Source organism: Bufo bufo, chromosome 4 (genome assembly GCF_905171765.1).
Source record: "Bufo bufo chromosome 4, aBufBuf1.1, whole genome shotgun sequence".
Lineage (NCBI taxonomy): Eukaryota > Metazoa > Chordata > Amphibia > Anura > Bufonidae > Bufo > Bufo bufo.
This window is the reverse complement of record NC_053392.1, coordinates 163,613,146-163,634,506: the sequence shown is the minus strand read 5'-3', so window position 1 is coordinate 163,634,506 and position 21,361 is coordinate 163,613,146. Positions and strand designations below refer to the sequence as shown.

At 45.5% G+C, this 21,361-nt stretch overlaps 1 protein-coding gene across 5 annotated transcripts in view; it reads left to right on the top strand.

The window, feature by feature from the left end:
* Positions 1-21,361, top strand: part of DOCK10 (dedicator of cytokinesis 10) — a 374,360-nt gene that overhangs the window by 117,072 nt on the left and 235,927 nt on the right. Inside the window, exon 1 of one of the 5 annotated variants that reach the window (XM_040428070.1) lies at positions 13,027-13,259. The exons of the other annotated variants lie outside the window; for them this stretch is intronic. Coding sequence (XP_040284004.1) covers positions 13,128-13,259 — 132 coding nt within the window. The 5' untranslated portion in view covers positions 13,027-13,127. Of the gene's footprint in view, positions 1-13,026; positions 13,260-21,361 lie in introns of those variants that run through there. 5 annotated transcript variants of the gene reach the window in all.

The window sequence follows — 21,361 nt, the reverse complement described above, 5'->3', positions numbered from 1 at the left end:
ATGTGTTTTGGGGTGTATTTTTACATATACCCATGCTGGGTGAGAGAAATATCTCTGTAAATTGACAACTTTGTATAAAAAAATGGAAAAAGTTGTCATTTACAGAGATATTTCTCACACACAGTATGGGTATATGTAAAAATACACCCCAAAACACATTGCCCTACTTCTCCTGAGTACGGCGATACCACATGTGTGACACATTTTTGCAGCCAAGATGCGCAAATGGGCCCAAATTCCAATGAGTACCTTTTAGGAGGGCATTTTTAGACATTTGGATTCCAGACTTCTTCTCACGCTTTAGGGCCCCTAAAATGCCAGGTCAGTATAAATACCCCACAAGTGACCCCATTTTGGAAAGAAGACACCCCAAGGTATTCCGTGAGGGGCATGGCGAGTTCATGTAAAATTTAATTTTTTGTCACAAGTTAGTGGAATATGAGACTTTGTAAGGGAAAAAAACTAAAAATCATTTTCCGCTAACTTGTGCCAAAAAAAGAAAACTTCTATGAACTCGCCATGCCCCTCACGGAATACCTTGGGGTGTCTTCTTTCCAAAATGGGGTCACTTGTGAGGTATTTATACTGCCCTGGTATTTTAGGGGCCCTAAAGCGTGAGAAGTAGTTTGGAATTCAAATGTCTAAAAATGCCCTCCTAAAAGGTACTCATTGGAATTTGAGCCCCTTTGCGCATCTTGGCTGCAAAAAAGTGTCACACATGTGGTATCGCCGTACTCAGGAGAAGTAGGGCAATGTGTTTTGGGGTGTATTTTTACATATACCCATGCTGGGTGAGAGAAATATCTCTGTAAATTGACAACTTTGTATAAAAAAATGGAAAAAGTTGTCATTTACAGAGATATTTCTCACACACAGTATGGGTATATGTAAAAATACACCCCAAAACACATTGCCCTACTTCTCCTGAGTACGGCGATACCACATGTGTGACACATTTTTGCAGCCAAGATGCGCAAAGGGGCCCAAATTCCAATGAGTACCTTTTAGGAGGGCATTTTTAGACATTTGGATTCCAGACTTCTTCTCACGCTTTAGGGCCCCTAAAATGCCAGGTCAGTATAAATACCCCACAAGTGACCCCATTTTGGAAAGAAGACACCCCAAGGTATTCCGTGAGGGGCATGGCGAGTTCATGTAAAATTTAATTTTTTGTCACAAGTTAGTGGAATATGAGACTTTGTAAGGGAAAAAAACTAAAAATCATTTTCCGCTAACTTGTGCCAAAAAAAGAAAACTTCTATGAACTCGCCATGCCCCTCACGGAATACCTTGGGGTGTCTTCTTTCCAAAATGGGGTCACTTGTGAGGTATTTATACTGCCCTGGTATTTTAGGGGCCCTAAAGCGTGAGAAGTAGTTTGGAATTCAAATGTCTAAAAATGCCCTCCTAAAAGGTACTCATTGGAATTTGAGCCCCTTTGCGCATCTTGGCTGCAAAAAAGTGTCACACATGTGGTATCGCCGTACTCAGGAGAAGTAGGGCAATGTGTTTTGGGGTGTATTTTTACATATACCCATACTGTGTGTGAGAAATATCTCTGTAAGGCTTATTGCACACGACAGTATATTTTCATGGTCCGCAAAACGGGGTCCCGTTTTTCCGTGATCCGTGACCGTTTTTTCGTCCGTGGGTCTTCCTTGATTTTTGGAGGATCCTCGGACATGAAAAAAAAGTCGTTTTGGTCTCTGCCTGGCCGTGCGGAGCCAAACGGATCCGTCCTGAATTACAATGCAAGTCAATGGGGACGGATCCGTTTGACGTTGACACAATATGGTGCCATTTCAAACGGATCCGTCCCCATTGACTTTCAATGTAAAGTCTGGAGTCCCTTTTATACCATCGGATCGGAGTTTTCTCCAATCCGATGGTATATTTTAACTTGAAGCGTCCCCATCACCATGGGAAGGCCTCTATGTTAGAATATACTGTCGGATATGAGTTAGATCGTGAAACCTCATTTCCGACAGTATATTCTAACACAGAGGCGTTCCCATGGTGATGGGGACTCTTCTAGTTAGAATATACTACAAACTGTGTACATGACTGCCCCCTGCTGCCTAGCAGCATCCGATCTCTTACAGGGGGCCGTGATCAGCACAATTAACCCCTCAGGTGCCGCACCTGAAGGGGTTAATTGTACTATCATATCCCCCTGTAAGAGATCAGGGCTGCCAGGCAGCAGGGGGCAGACCCTCCCCCCCCTCCCCAGTTTGAATATCATTGGTGGCCAGTGCGGCCCCCCCCCTTCCTCCCTCTATTGTAATAATTCGTTGGTGGCACAGTGTGCGCCCCCCATCGGCCCCCCCTCCCTCTATAGCATTAACAACATTGGTGGCCAGTGTGCGGCCTCCCATCTCCCCCCCCCCCCCGATCATTGGTGGCAGCGGGTTACTAGCAATAGTACAATAGTAAAAGATTCATACTTACCTGGGAGCTGCGATGTTCGTGTCCGGCCGGGAGCTCCTCCTACTAGTAAGTGACAGTTCATTTAGCAATGCGCCGCACAGACCCTGTCACTTACCAGTAGGTGGAGCTCCCGGCCGGACACGAACATCGCAGCAGCAGCCAGCAGCAGGTAAGTATGAATCTTCTACTATTGTACTATTGCTAAGTAACCATGGCAACAAGGACTGTAGTAGCGTCCTGGTTGCCATGGTTACCGATCGGAGCCCCAGCGATTAAACTGGGACTCCGATCGGAACTCCGCTGCCACCAATGATGGGGGGGGGGGAGATGGGAGGCCGCACACTGGCCACCAATGTTGTTAATGCTATAGAGGGAGGGGGGGCCGATGGGGGGCGCACACTGTGCCACCAACGATTTATTACAATAGAGGGAGAAGGGGGGGGGCGCACACTGTGCCACCAACGATTTATTAAAATAGAGGGAGGGAGGGGGGGGGCGCACACTGTGCCACCAACGAATAATTACAATAGAGGGGGGGGGGGGCCGCACTGGCCACCAACCTATTATTACAATAGAGGGGGGGGGGGCCGCACTGGCCACCAATGATATTCAAACTGGGGAGGGGGGAGGGTCTGCCCCCTGCTGCCTGGCAGCCCTGATCTCTTACAGGGGGATATGATAGTACAATTAACCCATTCAGGTGCCGCACCTGAAGGGGTTAATTGTGCTGATCACAGCCCCCTGTAAGAGATCGGGTGCTGCCAGGCAGCAGGGGGCAGTCTTGTACACAGTTTGTAGTGTATTCTAACTAGAAGCGTCCCCATCACCATGGGAACGCTTCTGTGTTAGAATATACTGTCGGTTCTGAGTTTTCACGAAGTGAAAACTCAGCTATGAAAAAGCTTTTATGCAGACGGATCTTCGGATCCGTCTGTATAAAAAGTAACCTACGGCCACGGATCACGGACACGGATGCAATCTTGTGTGCATCCGTGTTCTTTCACGGACCCATTGACTTGAATGGGTCCGTGAACCGTTGGCCGTGAAAAAAATAGGACAGGTCATATTTTTTTCACGGCCAGGAAACACGGATCTCGGATGCGGCTGCAAAACGGTGCATTTTCCGTTTTTTCCACGGACCCATTGAAAGTCATGGTGTCCGCGAAAAAAAATGGAAAACGGCACAACGGCCACGGGTGCACACAACGGTCGTGTGAAAGAGGCCTAAATGACAACTTTTTCCATTTTTTTATACAAAGTTGTCAATTTACAGAGATATTTCTCTCACCCAGCATGGGTATATGTAAAAATACACCACAAAACACATTGCCCTACTTCTTCTGAGTACGGCGATACCACATGTGTGACACTTTTTTGCAGCCTAGGTGCGTAAAGGGGCCGAAAGTCCAACGAGTACCTTTAGGCTTAACAGGGTTGCTCACAATTTAGCCCCGCCCAAAATGCCAGAACAGTAAACACACCCCACAAATGACCCCATTTCGGAAAGTAGACACCCCAAGGTTTTCACTGAGGGGCATAGTGAGTCCGTGGGAGATTTTTTATTTTTTTTGCGAGACGTTAGCAGAAATGGAAACTTTATTATATATTTTTTTATAAATCATACATGAACTCACCATGCCCCTCCGTCAATACTTTGGGGTGTCTTCTTTCTAAAATGGGGTCATTTGGGGGGTATTTATACTGCCCTGGCATTTTAGGGGCCCTAAAGCGTGAGAAGAAGTCTGTAATCCAAATGCCTAAAAATGCCCTCCTAAAAGGTACTCATTGGAATTTGGGCCCCTTTGCGCACCTAGGCTGCAAAAAAGTGTCACACATGTGGTATCGCCGTACTCAGAAGAAGTAGGGCAATGTGTTTTGGGGTGTATTTTTACATATACCCATACTGTGTGTGAGAAATATCTCTGTAAATGACAACTTTTTAAATTTTTTTATACAAGGTTGTCAATTTACAGAGATATTTCTCTTACCCAGCATGGGTATATGTAAAAATACACCCCAAAACACATTGCCCTACTTCTCCTGAGTACGGCGATGCCACATGTGTGACACTTTTTTGCAGCCTAGGTGCGTAAAGGGGCCGAAAGTCCAACGAGTACCTTTAGGCTTTACAGGGTTGCTCACAATTTAGCCCCGCCCAAAATGCCAGAACAGTAAACACACCCCACAAATGACCCCATTTCAGAAAGTAGACACCCCAAGGTATTCACTGATGGGCATAGTGAGTCCGTGGGAGATTAAAAAAAATTTTGCCAGAAGTTAGCAGAAATGGAAACTTTATTTATTTTTTTCCTCAGAAAGTGTCATTTTCCGCTAACTTGTGAAAAAAAATTAAATCATACATGAACTCACCATGCCCCTCTGTGAATACTTTGGGGTGTCTTCTTTCTAAAATGGGGTCATTTGGAGGGTATTTTTACTATCCTGGCATTCTAGCACCTCAAGAAACGTGACAGGTGCTCAGAAAGTCAGAGCTGATTCAAAATGCGGAAATTCACATTTTTGTACCATAGTTTGTAAACGCTATAACTTTTCCGCAAACCAATAAATATACACCTATTGGATTTTTTTTTATAAAAGACATGTAGCACAATAAATTCTGACACAAACTTGTATAGAAATGTAATTATATTTAAACAGTTTTACCAGAAAAAGTTAAAAATACATTTCTTTTTTGAAAATTGTAGTCTATTTTGATTAATATCAGAAAAACAAAAACTGTCAGCAGCAATCAATTACCAACAAATGAAAGCTCTATTAGTTAGAAGAAAAAGAGGTAAAATTCATTTGGGTGGTAAGTTGTATGACCGAGCAATAAACCGTGAAATTAGTGTAGTGCAGAATTGTAAAAAGTGGTCTGGTCATTAAGGGGGTTTAAGCTAGGAGAGCTGAGGTGGTTAAGCTACACCTGAGACAAGAGGTGTGGTCATAACCAGCAACAACACAAACAAGTGAAACCAAATAGGCTGTCAGATCACATCACGTTCAGCCAGTCTCTTAGATCTTTTGACCCCTGTCACGGGAGAGACCGTGACAAATCTACTATGTGTGTACATGTGTGATGGGACTGTAACTGACCATTATATGGCTTAAAGGATAACTGTCACACTTAGACCCTAATTTCAATTTTCATATATGTAGTTACTAATAACATGATATTCCAGAATCAGTTACTATTAGACTGACTTACCCCATATTTAATAAGATTCAGCCCTTAGCAACCAGTCTGCATAAAACTGCAATTTCACTATTCAGTTAAGATGGCCGCCACTGCCCTCACCCTGAGGTTAATCCCTCCTGCCCTCACTTTTTTTTAACCACTATCGTCTGCTGCCTGGAGGCTGCAGCAGACCAGATGAATCAAGAGCCTACCATAAGCAAAACAGCCTTGCATGCACCCCTGCCTCCCTACGAGCACGGTGGCCCGTGCTATACATTATGTGTCGAGAGCGGAGTCGCGCTGACTCCTGCAACCTGAGAGACTGCCGCATGGGGAGCCGATGCTCCCAGGCAGAAACGTTCCGGTGCGGTGGTGCTTCCTTACCCAAAGGAGCCGACATACCGCCGGCCAGACTGAGAGGACGAAAGACCGCAGTCACTTACATTCATGAATCAGGAAAAGCAATGCAACCAAGGTCCCTGTGCAGCCAGACATAAGCCTGATGGGACTGAATATAGCCTATGTACTGCCCCGTCCTATGATGTAACAATACTGGGTATACGTATAAAACACTCCTCATCATTTTTAGCCCCTTTAATTTATTATTATTTTCTTTTCCTGTAACACACCTTTTTCCCCCTTTTTTTTTTTATCACTGTAAGGCCGAATGCACACGGCTGTGTTCCGCGGTCGAGAGCGGTCCGTGGTATGCCGGGCTGGATTCCTGTTCAGAGCAGGAGCGCATAGCAACCAATGACGCCGTGCGCTCCTGCTCTGAATCCAGCCCGGCATACCACGGACCGCTTTCGGCCGCGGAACATGGCCGTGTGCATTCGGCCTAATACTACACAACCATAGCCAGAATGTATCAAGACATGACAGGCTAATGTAAGCTGTAATAACACCGCCGACCAGCAGATGGCATGCTGGGACAACCTAAGGCAGCAGAGCGCGGCTCTGAACACATGGAATCCGGCTCTGCCGCCCGCCGAGACGAGCAGGTAACAACATGCGGCGTGTCGGTGCCGATCCCTCTCCCCCTGCCCAGAAATGAAGCCGCAAGGCCCCGATCTTACCGCTGGAAGACGTGAACGCTGGGATGTAGACGTCAATGCCGATGAGGCAGAGACTGTATACTCACGTGCGTACAGGCGCCCGGAAGTGATGCAGAAACGAGCAGCCGGTAAGGTGAGTTGGAGGCTGCGGCTTATAAGCAGTATAGCCCCGCCTCCCCTCACACAAATGCGGCAAATAGCCATTTGCCTATAACATATCAAATATAGAAAAATCACAGAGGGCAGAAAAGCAAAGGGAGAGATTTGTCATCTTTGTGCCTGAAAAGTGGTGCTACGAGGTTGCAGGTGCAACTTTTTAACTGCGACTTTTTAAAAAATTGTCGCATCTCCCACTTTTTCACAGACCTCGGCACTCTTCGCCATTTTTCTAGCATAAATGAAGGCAGAAATCTACGGCAGCTCTGAGCTGTTGTCGATTTCTGGTTAGGTGCACGGTCTGCCGCAGCATGCGCCTGATTTATGACAAAGCATGTGCCTTGTCATAAATTAGGCGCATCCTCCAGCAGCACAGAGGATATCAAGACAGGCCCAGAAAAAGCCAGTCTTGAAAAATCTCCAGCAAAGTACCTTCAGTATCTAAAACATAACTTCTATTTAATAATGTAATATATATACTGTATATACAGTATCTCACAAAAGTGAGTACACCCCTCACATTTGTGTAAATATTTTATTATATCTTTTCATGGGACAACGCTGAAGATATGACACTTTGATACGATGTGAAGTAGTCAGTGTGCATCTTGTATAACTGTGTACATTTGTTGTGCCCTCAAAATAACTCAACACACAGCCATTAATGTCTAAACCGCTGGCAACAAAAGTGAGTACACTCCTAAGTGAAAATGGCCAAATTGTGCCCAATTAGCCATTTTCCCTCCCCAGTGTCATGTGACTCGTTAGTGTTACAAGGTCTCAGGTGTGAATGGGGAGAAGGTGTGTTAAATTTGGTGTTATCGCTCTCGCACTATCTCATACTGGGCACTGGAATGTCAACATGGCCCCTCATGGCAAAGAACTCTCTGAGGATCTAAAAAAAAGAACTGTAGCTCTACATAAAGATGGACAAGGCTATAAGAGGATTACCAACACCCTGAAACTGAGCTGCAGCATGGTGGCCAAGACCATCCAGGGGTTTAACAAGACAGGTTCCACTCAGAACAGGCCTCGCCATGGTCGACCAAAGAAGTTGAGTGAACGTGCTCAGCGTCATGTCCAGAGGTTGTCTTTTCAAAATAGAGGTATGAGGGCTACCAGCATTGCTGTAGAGGTTAAAGGGGTGGGGGGGTCAGCCTGTCAGTGCTCAGACCATACGCCGCACACTACATCAAATTGGTCTGCATGGCTGTTGTCCTAGAAGGAAGCCAGGCTAATACAGTCTAAACTAATAGATTGTTAGGCGTGTTATACATTGTTAGCCATTGTTATACATGTTCACATCTGCAGACAAAAAAGTACTGCATGCAGGAATTTTTTGCTCAGTAAAAAAGAAGAGTTCAGAAGAGAAACTGAGTGGACACCAGAATAGTCAATGGGTCTGTTGGGCATCATTCAGTTCAGCTATATACCAAATCCGGCACTTCTTTTATTTTCATTGTTCCAGTCCTCTTACTAGTGCTGGTGTGAACTAGGGCTGAAACGATTACTCAATTGAATAGAGTAATTCGCCCCAAAAAAATCTTTGATGCAAATTTTTTGCATTGAGGATTGATTTGTGTCATGTGACCACAGAGCGGGAGTGAAGCTCTTGCTATTACTTACCGCTCCGTGGTCACCCGCAGGCACGTACTGCGCTGCACTTTCAGCCCTGACACATCGTCAGGACATAGTGCGCATATGCGTGCACTATGACCCATATGCTGTGTGACGTCAGAACGGCAGTGCAGCGTGCGGAGAAGAAGACGGAGGAGCTGTGGAGCTGGGCCCCTACAGGAAAGGTAAGTACTGGCCACTCCATGTCCACAACCTCACGGCAAGAAACAGCAAAGTAGGAGTGAGGACGCTGCCATGAGCACACTACAGAGATCTGGGGTGACATGGTGCGGGCAAGGAGGATCCGGGCGGCCGGGGACTCTAGGCGATGCGCACTTGCGAGCTTCATTACTGCTGAGCTCAGGGCTTCCAGAGCCCAGACAATCTATGAAAAGCATCCTGACTGAGCGGCGGGATTGCGAACGTGTGGCACTAACACTCCGCAATCAATGGGACGATTAGCAAGAAGCTGAAGAGTCTGGAGAAGGGCACAGTCAGCATGGAGGGGGCGTATGTAATAAACACTGGGGTGTGAGCTGCAGGCTCAGCAATAATAGCAATGGAGACTACTATAGGGAGCCCCCATAAATCAGTGCTCAGGGGTAAAGTCCTCATCACAGGCGGATTGTGCCTTCATGAACAGAATCCCAGAACTACAGTAAAGACTGACACATGTCAGGGCGGGTCACCACTTCTTCTCTGTAATATATGTCATCGAGTCATGCTCTATGGCTGGATGCCTTACCTCCTGCTGTCCGGGGGCACTCTGGACCGCTGCCGCCTGGTTCATTACTCGGACTGGCTCTTAGGGGGGCAAGCTGATGGCACTTAGGGGGACAAACTGATTTCACTTAGGGGGGCAAGCTGATGGCACTTAGGGGGGCAAGCTGATGGCACTGGGGTGGGGGAGCGCTGAAGGCACTAGGGTAACGGAGCTAATGGCACTGGGGGATAGTGGAGCTGATGGCACTTGGGGGAACTGATGCACTTGGGCTGACAACACAGGGGGGAACAAAGGGTGTTGGGGACTGATGGCAGGGGGTCTGATTACTTTTTATAAAGGTAAAAAGTCTATTAATTAATTTTTTCTTATTAGAGTACTCGATTAATCGTTAAAATAATCGGTAGAATATTCGATTACTAAAATAATCGTTTACTGCAGCCCTAGTGTGAACCCAGTCTACCGGCTGATGTGTTTAGTACACAGATTGCCTAGACTGTAGACTATTGTAACAGCTTCCTGTGTTGTGTCCTGTGTTAGGTGCATAGTCCAGCGGATATCTTAAAGGATAACTGTCATATTGTCACGACCATGGTTATGGTCGTGACTCCTTATCTGCATGCAGTTGCCTGCGGTTTTGGTTTTGTTGTCAACCACATGGTGAGGGCTGCTTGTATGTTGCTTCACGTGTGGTTGCCGCTGGCAACATGTTTGTATTTGGCAGCATAGCAGCCTGAGCTGTTGCTAGGCAGCTTGCTGTCAGGTGCATGTGGGTACACCTGGCAACCTGTCTTTATAGGTGTGCCTTTTGTACGTGTGGTGTGCACTTTCCCGGTGTGTTGTGCACGAGGTTGTGTGTGGGGTTGCCCCAGGCAACGTGGTGTGTTGTGTACATGTGGTGGCAGTGTCTCGGCCTTCTGGCTGTTTCCCAGGACATGGTTGCCACGCATGTCGTTGCCGGCGGTAACAGCTGCACTTTGATTGTTGTTTGTACACTTCCCCTTTAAGTGGCTTTCTTCCCTTGCCTGGTGTAGGAAGGGTTAACTCCCTTCCTTGTGTGTGAACACTGGGTGTGTCTGTGTGTGGGTGTGGCCACTTGGGGCTATTTAGCTCCGGCTGGATGCCAGACTCTGAGGGGTACTTCAGCCATGGTTAGCTGGAGTCATCCTCCTGGTTATATACCATCTGACAGCAAGCTACTAGATATGCCATAAAATATTAAGGAGTTAAAAAACACCAAACAACAATGAGCAGATGGACTGAACCACTACCTGCACATCCAACTAATTGCCCAAAGATAGAAAGGGGTAATATACAGTCCAGACGTGTAGATTGCAGATGGATGTACGATGTGTACGGTATCCTTCAGTGCAGTGGCCAAGGATATTGAAGACGGGTGCTGGGTTGCACACAAGCAGCAATGACTAGTGACCCTATCGCAGGTTCCCTCACAGTTATACTAAGGAGGGGACCAGTATATTCAACTGCCTAGCTGTCACGACGGGGAGTGGGGGAAACCCCCCACCGTGCGGTATCAAAGGGTAAAGGGGATCAGCCTGGCCAAAAAGGAGTAATAAGGGAGCAGGTCACCTCCTACTGCATCCCTAATCCTCTCCCTGACTCCTCACCATATGAGTGGACCCCGATGGTGGAACGGCTCATACACTGGATACCTAATATCCTGAGTCGCCCTGGAAATCCCTCACTTAGGAGCAGGGGAGAGACGACCTGTTCATCCACAATACGGAGGAACAGGAGTCTCTAACTAAGGCCCGGCTGCAAGGAGGGGAAACACATACAGCTAAAGGAGATGGCAGGTAAGTGAAACCAGTAACACACTTACCTGCCAGAGACACACTGACTGGAACCCGTGCACAAGTGCTAGTGTCCACACCAACATTAAAGGACACAGCACACACCACAAACCACACAGGAACCCAGGACACCATAGCAGCAATAACTTGAGACAGGGGAATGTCTAGTAAACATGACACCAAACACAACCAGACATGTAACACCAAACTAGACATACCAACACCCTGCACATAACCCACTCCATACAACTAGGGACAGGAAGGGAAGGAGACACCGGGATGACATAGAACATCTATGACCACAAGGGTGGCCCTCACTGGACAGATGGAACAAGCCAGGAACCACTATACTATACCACTGTACTATACTCCTGCTCCTGAGGGCAACAGCCTCAATAGTGTCACTGGGCATGCGCCGAGCCCAGCGACGTAATCAGAGCACTGTTGCCTCAGGAGCCAGAGTATCGTACAGGCGCAGGCAGTCAGCGATACTGCGGCTGCGCAGGATTTCGGAGGTCAAGAAAGGAGGACGCAAGGATGGTGGGGTGAATAAATTACATGACATAGTAGAGAGGGTGGCGCCGTTCGGCAAGGATGTGGGAGTAAATTTATTTCTTAGGAGGCGTGTGGGCTTGGAAGAAAGGCCGGCTTGGCACTGCAGGGGGGGGCGTTACTGGGCACTAGAGGAGAGTAATAACGCCCCTCTGGGCACCTTGAGGCTTCATTAGCATATCAGAAAAATCATCTAAATGAAAAGTTGAATAAAAGAAAGAAGACACATGCTGGAATGAAGGTACTTTATTGCACGTTGCTATGTTAATAGTTTTATATGCTCAAAATAGGTGACAGATTCCCTTTAAGGCTGGGTTCACACGAGCGTGTCCGGATGCGTCCAGGTGTGTTGCGGCAAACCCGCGCGAGTAGGAATGCAATTGCAGTCAGTTTTGACTGCGATTGCGTTCCGATGTTCAGTTTTTATCGCGCGGGTGCAATGTGTTTTGCACGCGCGCGATAAAAAACCGACTGTGGTACCCAGACCCGAACTTCTTCACAGAAGTTCGGGCTTGGGATCGGTGTTCTGTAGATTGTATTATTTTCCCTTATAACATGGTTATAAGGGAAAATAATAGCATTCTGAATACAGAATGCATAGTAGGTGATCAATTGAGGGTTAAAAAAAAAAAAAAAATTAACTCACCTCCTCCTCGTAGTTCCCGGTCTCTTCTTTACTTCTTTAATGATGAGCTGTCTGTCGGCTAAAGGACCTTTGGTGAAGTCAGATCACATGGTACATCACCACGGTGATGGACCATGTCATTGGAGCATGTGATCTGACGTCACCAAAGGTCCTTTAGCCGACAGCTCATCAGAAGAGACCGGGAACTACGCGATCAAGAGGAGAAGGTGAGTTAATTTGTTTATTTCTTTTAACCCCTCCAGCGCTATTTTACTAAGCATTCTGTATTCAGAATGCTATTATTTTCCCTTATAACCATGTTATAAGGGAAAATAATACAGTGAATAGACTGTCACCTAGCAACCATGCGTGAAAATCGCACCGCATCCGCACTTGCTTGCGGATGCTTGCGATTTTCACGCAACCCCATTCACTTCTATGGGGCCTGCGTTGCGTGAAAAACGCAGAATATAGAGCATGCTGCGATTTTCACGCAACGCACAAGTGATGCGTGAAAATCATCGCTCATCTGAACAGCCCCATTGAAATGAATGGGTCCGGATTTAGTGCGGGTGCAATGCGTTCACCTACCGCATTGCACCCGCGCGGAAATCTCGCCCGTGTGAACGCAGCCTTACTCATCGGGTGATATTGAGACAAAAGCTATTGAAAAGCAATTGAAGGTGTTTGCTTAGATTAGATAACACAACTCAGAAATCTCAGAAAACAGGAGTGTTAACTCTACTACATCGGTAGTTCTGCAGTATTCTTTCTCTGCTGGAGCGCGGCGAGTACTTGTTACTCATGCATATGCTGTTGCTGTGTTAGGTCTGTTCATGTAAATGTGCAACTTTGGTCTCACTGGAAGGGGTGAGCCGTGCTTCTTCCTTTCAGTATGAGACTATATCGTACTTCCCTTTCACATGTGAGCTACTTAGTCTTCAGTTCTGTATAGGCACGGGGCTTCACATGACACCCTTGGATGGAGACTTTGCTCCTCAATACCATGAGCTTGAAGGGGAAAGTGTTCAGGAGAGAGCAGTGCCCAGAAGCATGGAAGAAGCGCAAAACCATGAGAAGAGTCAACCAAGGGAGGCTTCCAAGAATGAGCTGTGTAGGTGATGCCACTTACTAATCTTCTGCCGCTTTTCTGTTTTTCTGTTTGACTTAGGAAGACCTAAAGATGTTCTATAGGTTCAGTTTCTGAAAAAACTGATTTGGGGTGGATAGATAGATAGACGGACAGATATGAGACAGACAGATAGATACAATCAGTAGGTAGATATGAGACAGACAGAGACTCACATACTGTGTATATGGATATGTGTGTATGTGTATATATATATATATATATATATATATATATATATATATATATATATATATACAGAGATGTAGCTGAGCTAAAATTGACATCACAGTGTTATCTCATCTTTTGACAATAGCCATTGAAATCCATTGAAAGAGTTAGCTAACCTTTTTCTGACATTTTTACTTAACGTGTTGACCATCAAGTTTAGCTAGGCTGCATCCGTGTTTTCTATTGGTGTCTCCTCCAGAGCAGGGGTTAATAAGTTATTATATATGTGTACTTTTTCATAAGTGTTTATTGTAACATTGCAGCAAACAGCCGAACTAGAAGCATTGTAGACCCTACCCTACCATGCTGCAGGGTGTGACTAACCAGATTTTATCATAAGGAAACTGTAGTCAGTTCTAAAACGAAACAAAATGATAATTGTTGCATAAACTATGGGGGTCATTTATGAATAGATACACGCCAACATCTGTTGCAGATTCGTCCGCAAAGGGGATTTGCGGGCGAATCTACGACTTCTTCCCCATCCACACAACCAACACCAGTTCTAAAAAAGGTGGCGAGGAAGGGGGGCGGACCAGCCATCCCATCTTATTTATCATTTTTAAGGCGATTTAGGCCAGCAGGGGATGCACCTAAGTTATGTAGAGGCCAGCACTTCTTTATAACCTAGGCGCATCAAGTGTCAGCGCAGGATTATTAAGACCGGCATCTAAAATGTGGGTCTTAATAAATGACCTCATATGTGTTTGTTGTTCAGCATTGGTATGTAGAGTAGACTAGAGGAGTAATACATAAGTACAAGAAAAGTATAGTCTTGCATGGGCCTTTAAAGGCGTTGTCTCACTTCAGAAAATGGCATTTATCATGTAGAGAAAGTTAATACAAGGCACTTACTAATGTATTGTGATTGTCCATATTACTTCCTTTGCTGGCTTGATTCCTTTTTCCATCAAATGCAATTCAGCAGTGGTGGTCACGCTTGCACACTGTAGGAAAATGTGCTGGTCTCTCTAGTGGCCGGGACCATGGGAGCTCACATAGTCACACATACTCCACCTCGGATCTGCGCTGCAGCGGTGGTCATAACCCCTGGATACAAACAGTGTATAATGTGGTGTAAAAATGAAAACAGCCAGCAAAGGACACAATATGGACAATCACAATACATTAGGAATTGCCTTGTATTAACTTTCTCTACATGATAAATTAGTAAATGCCGCTTGCTGAAGAGAGACAACCCCTCTAAGCTTCAGATGTAGACGACCCATTCTGTGGTTATCGGACAGTTCCGTTTCAGACTGTCTGTATCTGAGTCTCAGGAGGAAGTTTGGATTCTTGGGTGAGTTGCAGCTATTTCAGACGGCAAGGTTTGGTGTATTGAGTCAGTAGTAAAGAAGAAGGATCTGATAAAGGTTCATTTTATAAAACACTGCCTAGTAACTCCCATTACTTATATGTTCCGTGAATTTAAGGTTCGTACCTACTACATATGGATCTACAATCGGTCTTAGATTCCAGTCTCAGAGAACTGCCATAGTTATGGGCATTACATTCCTCCACCTTTCTACCTCTCCATCCTGGAAGACGATTACAAATCAGTAGAAAGATCTCCAGAAGCTCGGACGAACTAGATCATTTCAAGCCATTCTAGGGCAGGAGAAAATGGAAAGTACCCAGCGGAGTGCTGTGTGCCTTATAAAGTGTACGCGCACTTTGGTATAGTAGATACTTTGACTAAAATATGAAGTGACTGCATTAGGTACATTATGCATGCTGCATTATATATGTATCCGAGGAGATAATGTGCAGTCTTCTAATGCAGTATATTGTTATTGACCAAGTAACCCTGCAGGAGCTGACCAAGCCTGCAGCATGGATGTCACCTGGAAATGAAACTTACCTGTAGCCTCTTAAAGGGGTATGCTCATCTCAAATATTGCCATATTGCAATCTCCAGAATGGGCCCCTTGAAGTGAAGGAGGGCACACCAGGTAAGTGCACCCAGCCTCCATTCACCGCTATGGAACTTCTGAAAATAGCTGAGTGCTGGCTCAGTCTGGTGCATAAATGGAGAGGCGGCCATGCATGCGCAGTGCGCTCTTTATTCAGCACGCACACGGTGTGCTGGACTTCGTTTAAGGGGCCCTAGGACCGGATCCCAGTGGTGGATCTGACGTTGACAGCATATCCAAGCGATATGACATCAATCTCTGAGATGGGCCAACCCCTTTAACAAACCATGGCTGTGTTGCATAGACATTGGCAGACTACAGGCCTCCATAAATGGCAGCTAGGAGGAATTTCCATTTCCTACAACAACTCTGTTATGAGCTTTTATTGGAAAAGCATGGCGTCTTTCTTCCAAAAGCAGCACCATACCTGTCCCCGGGTTGAGTCTGATATTCAGATCTGCTCTGAAAGAGGCTAAATTGCTATATGAAAAACAGTCACCTCTGAGCCAGTGCTACTTTGTTGTAGGAAGAAAGCAGCCATGTTTTTCTGGTCTTGTACAACCCCTTTAAATGATGAGGCAAACACTATGCTTATGCCTTATTTGGCTGGTTTCATATATCGTACAAAATTACCCAATAGAACTGGTTTAATACCAAAATCTGCAGTGAAATGTTCATGTCTTACATGCAGATTTGGTTGTTGATTTTGGTGCAGAATTCAGGCAGGTTTCATACTAATGTTATTTCCGTTGTTCTGCTCCAGTATAGGAGCAGATGAGTGAATCTAACAGAATTGTCGCGACATAGCTGACACTAACGGTGCCTGGTGAACCCCTTTGACTATAATGCTGTTTGTCTGGTTTCCATTAGAAAACTCAATTTTACTGGAAAAATAGCCCAGCATGCTGAGCTATATGCTCGGCCTTTTTTGATGGAATTGGGACTGATGCTCCTCATGGAGCCTCTAATGCAATAAAAGCAGCATTCTAACAAATCAGCATTCTAATACACTGTACTGTACGCTGTTCAGGAATTTCGGTGCAAATTCAGCAACATATGCAATTTGTGTGCAACCACCTTTACATGGACTGCCATTCTGCAGAGGTGTCTCTCTGAGGCAAACCCTTTAAGCAGGAACATCTCAGCTAATAGTTGTGCAGTGACCCAGTGGATCACTGCTAAAAAGCTAATTTGTTGCTGAAGGGCTAATGCATTTTTTATGCCCTGTGTAATCCCAAATAGCTGTGTGTAGGCCTCTTAGTGTCGGCTGTCCCTGCCCCCTTTGCCTGGTTGCAGCTGGTTTACAGAAGGGTCTGGCTCAGGCTGTGGGTCTAGCTTCAGCCTAGCAAAAGCTGGAACCAATCAAAGAGAATTCTCCAGGAAAACACCAGTCCTGTAGAGTGTGAATCTGCCAGAGAATAAGCAACTGTGCTAGGAGACAAACTCATTTCCACAGATGGTAGAGGACCAGGTGAGTGCATGTGCAGGGACAGTAAGACTTTGCTGCACATGGTAAGGGTAAATTGCTTCAGGCGCCCACCACGCTGGGATTTGCACACCTTAGTTATTTGAGAAGATTGCTAGCACCTATATAAAGAGACTCAGGGAGGACTACTACCACCTTCTATATACTTCCTTGCTGTGTGGGAAAACCTTGCTGTGTGATATCCCGCAGAACTGTGACTATTTCTTGTGTTTCTACTACAACCACCATCATCTATACAGTAAATAGAGACTTTATTTGTTATAACCAAAGGGGCCTGGTCATTGACTCCACCATCAGTTCGCCACCCCGTACACCTGCCTTGCATCCTGCTACTGCTACTCATTCACCTAACATCAAAGTCACACTATCTACCACCAGGCAGGAGCCCCCAAAAGTCCAGGGTGTACCCAGAGGGAAGAAAGGGTGTGCCCTCCATTCACTGCACACACAATCCAGCGAGCTCGAGAAGAAGAGGCATTAGCCGCAACGAGGACTACAGCCACCCTCATAGTGACCACCACCACTTCCAGCCTCTGTAGCTCCAGCTACCATGCCGCTTCAGTGGGCCGGTGTACTGCAATGGCAAATATAATTAGTTCATGTGAATAACAGGGTCTCCACTATTGTTACAGGGTCTTATTAATGTGGTATCTCTATAGTAACAATGCAGAGGACTCCTCTGATTGCCTCCAGGGCAATCAGTTGTCATGGCAGCAGAAGGCCTACTGAAGACTCCCGGCCTGCCCTGTTATGACACCTATTACACCCTGTTTCTGGCAGGGTCTAATCGAGAGCCTGTGAATTCGCTATTCACAGTAATACAAAAGTAATGCTGTGAATAGTACAAACCATCAAACGACTGCAGATTCAAGTCCCAGAGGACTGAAAAAAAGTATTCAACGTCAGTTGAACAGTTTTTAGTTTTTTTTATATAAAATTTTTAAATATTATTAAAAAAGTTTTTTATTTATCAAATAAAAATAAACATAATTAGTATCACCACTTCAAAAAATACCTAATCTACTAAGATATCATCTGATGTAGCCTGCTTGGTGAACACATCGCCTTCAAAAATGGAATAAAAAAATTATCAAAAAGTGTACCAAAATGATACAAATAAAAACTATATCTCACCCGCTTACACATCCCCCCCCCCCCCAACAGAAAAATAAAAAAATTCTGTCAGAATATGGCAACACAATGCAATTTTTGCACAACCCAGTCTGCTCTCATTCATCGTCACCTCTTTCCTGTTGACACCGGTGCTTGGTTACAACCCAAACAAATGTGGTCACAAACTGATGGAGCAAAAAAGTTTCATTTTGTGGACTGTGTGATTTTAAGAGTAGTCTGACAGATTTGATATACGTGGTGCTTCTTAGACACAAAGGACAAAATTATGAAATAGTGTGAATATTTGGCAGAGCTGTGTTGCAATGCTGATAACTTTTCCATGGATTTATCCTTTTTTTATATTTCACAAATAATTTCTCCAGGGATTCATTCTGACACGGTATAGGTATATTCAGAATATGAATTTGATTACAGTACACAATAACAACTACTCAGTCAGTGAGCACTTCTGACAAGTACGAGACCTCCATAGCAAGAAAAGAGATTTTCTAACTTTATAAATCCCAATGTAATCATGCAGTTGATTACCCCAACCCAGTGTTCATGTAATAAAGGGAAATGGAAGATAGCTCACTGACCATTGCTGATCTGTATCTTTCCGCTAATAGCACCTTACATCCCTTCATGATGCTTTTAGATGTAAATACCATGGTAATGGCATATGTATCTAATATATAAAGCTGAGTGTATGTATGTCCGCTAAAAGAATCCGCACTGTCGTATTTACAATCACAAAATATGGCACACAGGTACATCAGGTGTCTGGAAAGGTTTTAGACCAGGTCTCAGGTCTCTAGCACGTACCGTTCCTGAGATATTCCCAAAAAGTACATTAGCCAATAGAAGCCTGGTCACATGACCCTTATCAGCCAATAGAAGCTCGCAGGCCCTTAGTCTCCACATACACACAGTTTTACACCAGGTTTCCATAACAACCCAGCCATTTTTCTTCACTGCTGTAGGTCAGCTTTAAAGGGGCAGGGCAGGTAGGGTGGCCATTCAGGCCACCCTCAAAAGACGGACTTAAAAACCCTGCCCACGGGTCCCGCTAAGCCATGCCCCTGACCCACTGTTAAAGGGGTTGTCCGGGATCAAACTCATTTTTTTTTAAGTAGCTTACTCACCATTAGTAGCCAAGTTTATGTTCCCAAGATGTTTTTAGGTAGCTTTTGCACTGCTGCATGGCTCCTACAGTCCCCAGCAGACTGTTTACATATCTGTTTATGTATGACATCACTTCCTGCTGCAAAGCATTGTGTGTCCCAGTGCAGCTCAGCAGCAGGCGGTTTCTACAGTGTAAGATCACCTCCCTGCATCCGCCCCTCATACATATTTAGCCTCCTGCACATTATTCACTCCTCCATAGATCCGCCCCCTCATACATATTCATCCTCCAGCCTCATATTCCTAGACCAACCAATTGGAGTGAGCGTGGGCAAGGGACCACTCTAATTGGTCCCTTGTCGGCACCCAGTGATGTCACCGGACTGGAGGGGGCGGAGCTTAGCGGGATCTCGGCCAGGCTAGTTACCGCCCCTCCAACACTTTTGCATAATTAGCTAGGCTGGCAGTGACGTCCCCCGGGCTCCCTGAGCAGCGGAAGAGGAAGCTTTCCTCCTCTGCAAGGGACCTGGTACGTCACTGAGTGAAAGAAAACCTTCACTTCTGGCAGAGAATTTATTGGAGCAAAAGGGGGCATTAGAAGTAAGTTCATCAGGTAGGACATGGGTGTTGTTGATGTGTGTGACACTGCAGTACTATAGGACAAAGGTCCCAAATCCCGGACAACCACTATAAGGGGAGGGCTGCTGTGGAGGTCACTGTTAAGGGGGCAGGGAATGGTGGAGGTCACAGTTAAGGGGATGATCCGCTATGGAGGTCAGTGTTAAGGGGCGGGGTGCTGTAGAGGTCACTGTTAAGGGAACGGAGCTCTGTGAAGGTCACAGGTCACTATTAACGAGACGGGGTTCTGTGAAGGTCACTACTAAAGGGGCAGGCGCTGTGGAGGTCACTGTTAAAGGGGTGGGGTATATCTATATATATTCACGGTATATATAGTTGCCGTGCAATGTATGGCTTAATGCCACAGCATGGGATCCCTTAGACTATAACAGGATGCGGAGGAATCGAGACGCTCCCTGGCATAAATGCTAGGATTTGGCCAGACAACAATCACTGCACACAATAGTTTTTGTCCGGCCGAATCCTTGCATTTATGGCAGAGAGCAAACGGATTCCTGTCGGTTCCCATTATAGTCAATGGGCTCTGGAGGTGAACAACCGCATCCAGCTAGGTCGGATCCAGAGAACTCCAGCAGGCAGTCCGCACATGCTAGGGCATTTGTGCATATGAAACTGGCTGATCTGCGTGCGTTGCTATTCATATGTGCCCGCATTGCTAAGAAAAATGATGTTTTAATATATTCAAATGAGCCTCTAGGAGCAATGGGGGCGTTGTCATTACACCTAGAGGCTCAGCTCTCTCTGCAATTGCAGCGCCCTCTGCACTTTGATTGACAAGACCGGGCAGTGTAAATGTGATCAATCAAAGTGCAGAAAGCTCAGCAGTTGCAGAGAGAGCAGAGCCTCTAGGTGCAACGGCAACTCCCCCGTTGTTCCTAGAGGCTCATTTGAATATATTAAAAACTTCAGCAATGTGGGCACATATGATTACATGGGACCAACACAGATGCCTTTCATCGGTACAAATCTACTGACAGATACCCTTTAATAGACCTATGGCGAGGATTTTAATTCTGCAGCATGCCGATTTATGGCATGGATTTTGATCTCCCCTATACCCAGCATGGGATTTTCCAGATGGTTTATTACAATGCAGAAGAGAGGCGTTCCCAAATATTTTTAATGAAAACAAAAAACATGTCAAAAAGTGTAGCTCTCATACACACCAATGTAGCCATAGCTGATTTATAGATGGATGGATGTATTGCCTGGTAAGCCATAAATGAGAATCTTTGTTCATGAGCTGATTGGCAGGGTTGCCAGGAGTTGTAACCGCAATGATCTAATATTGGGTCGTGTCCTTCAAAGTTCTCTTTTTGGATACAGTGGCAGTGAGTAAAATGAAATAATCTTGTTTGTATTCTAACTTTTATAATGAAATGTATCTTGTATTATATAGTAGGACATTCATTGCTTCACTTAGGTGCCAGTGTCAAACCATTATTGCAGACTGCACAGAATTTTAGCTGATGCAGCTACCCCGGTGGTTTTCAGACTTGATGATCTAATTGTCTTGTATTTGTGGTTTTTTTTGTCTTCCAGTCATATTTTTTGTCTTCTGTTTTTCGAACAGAAGCAGA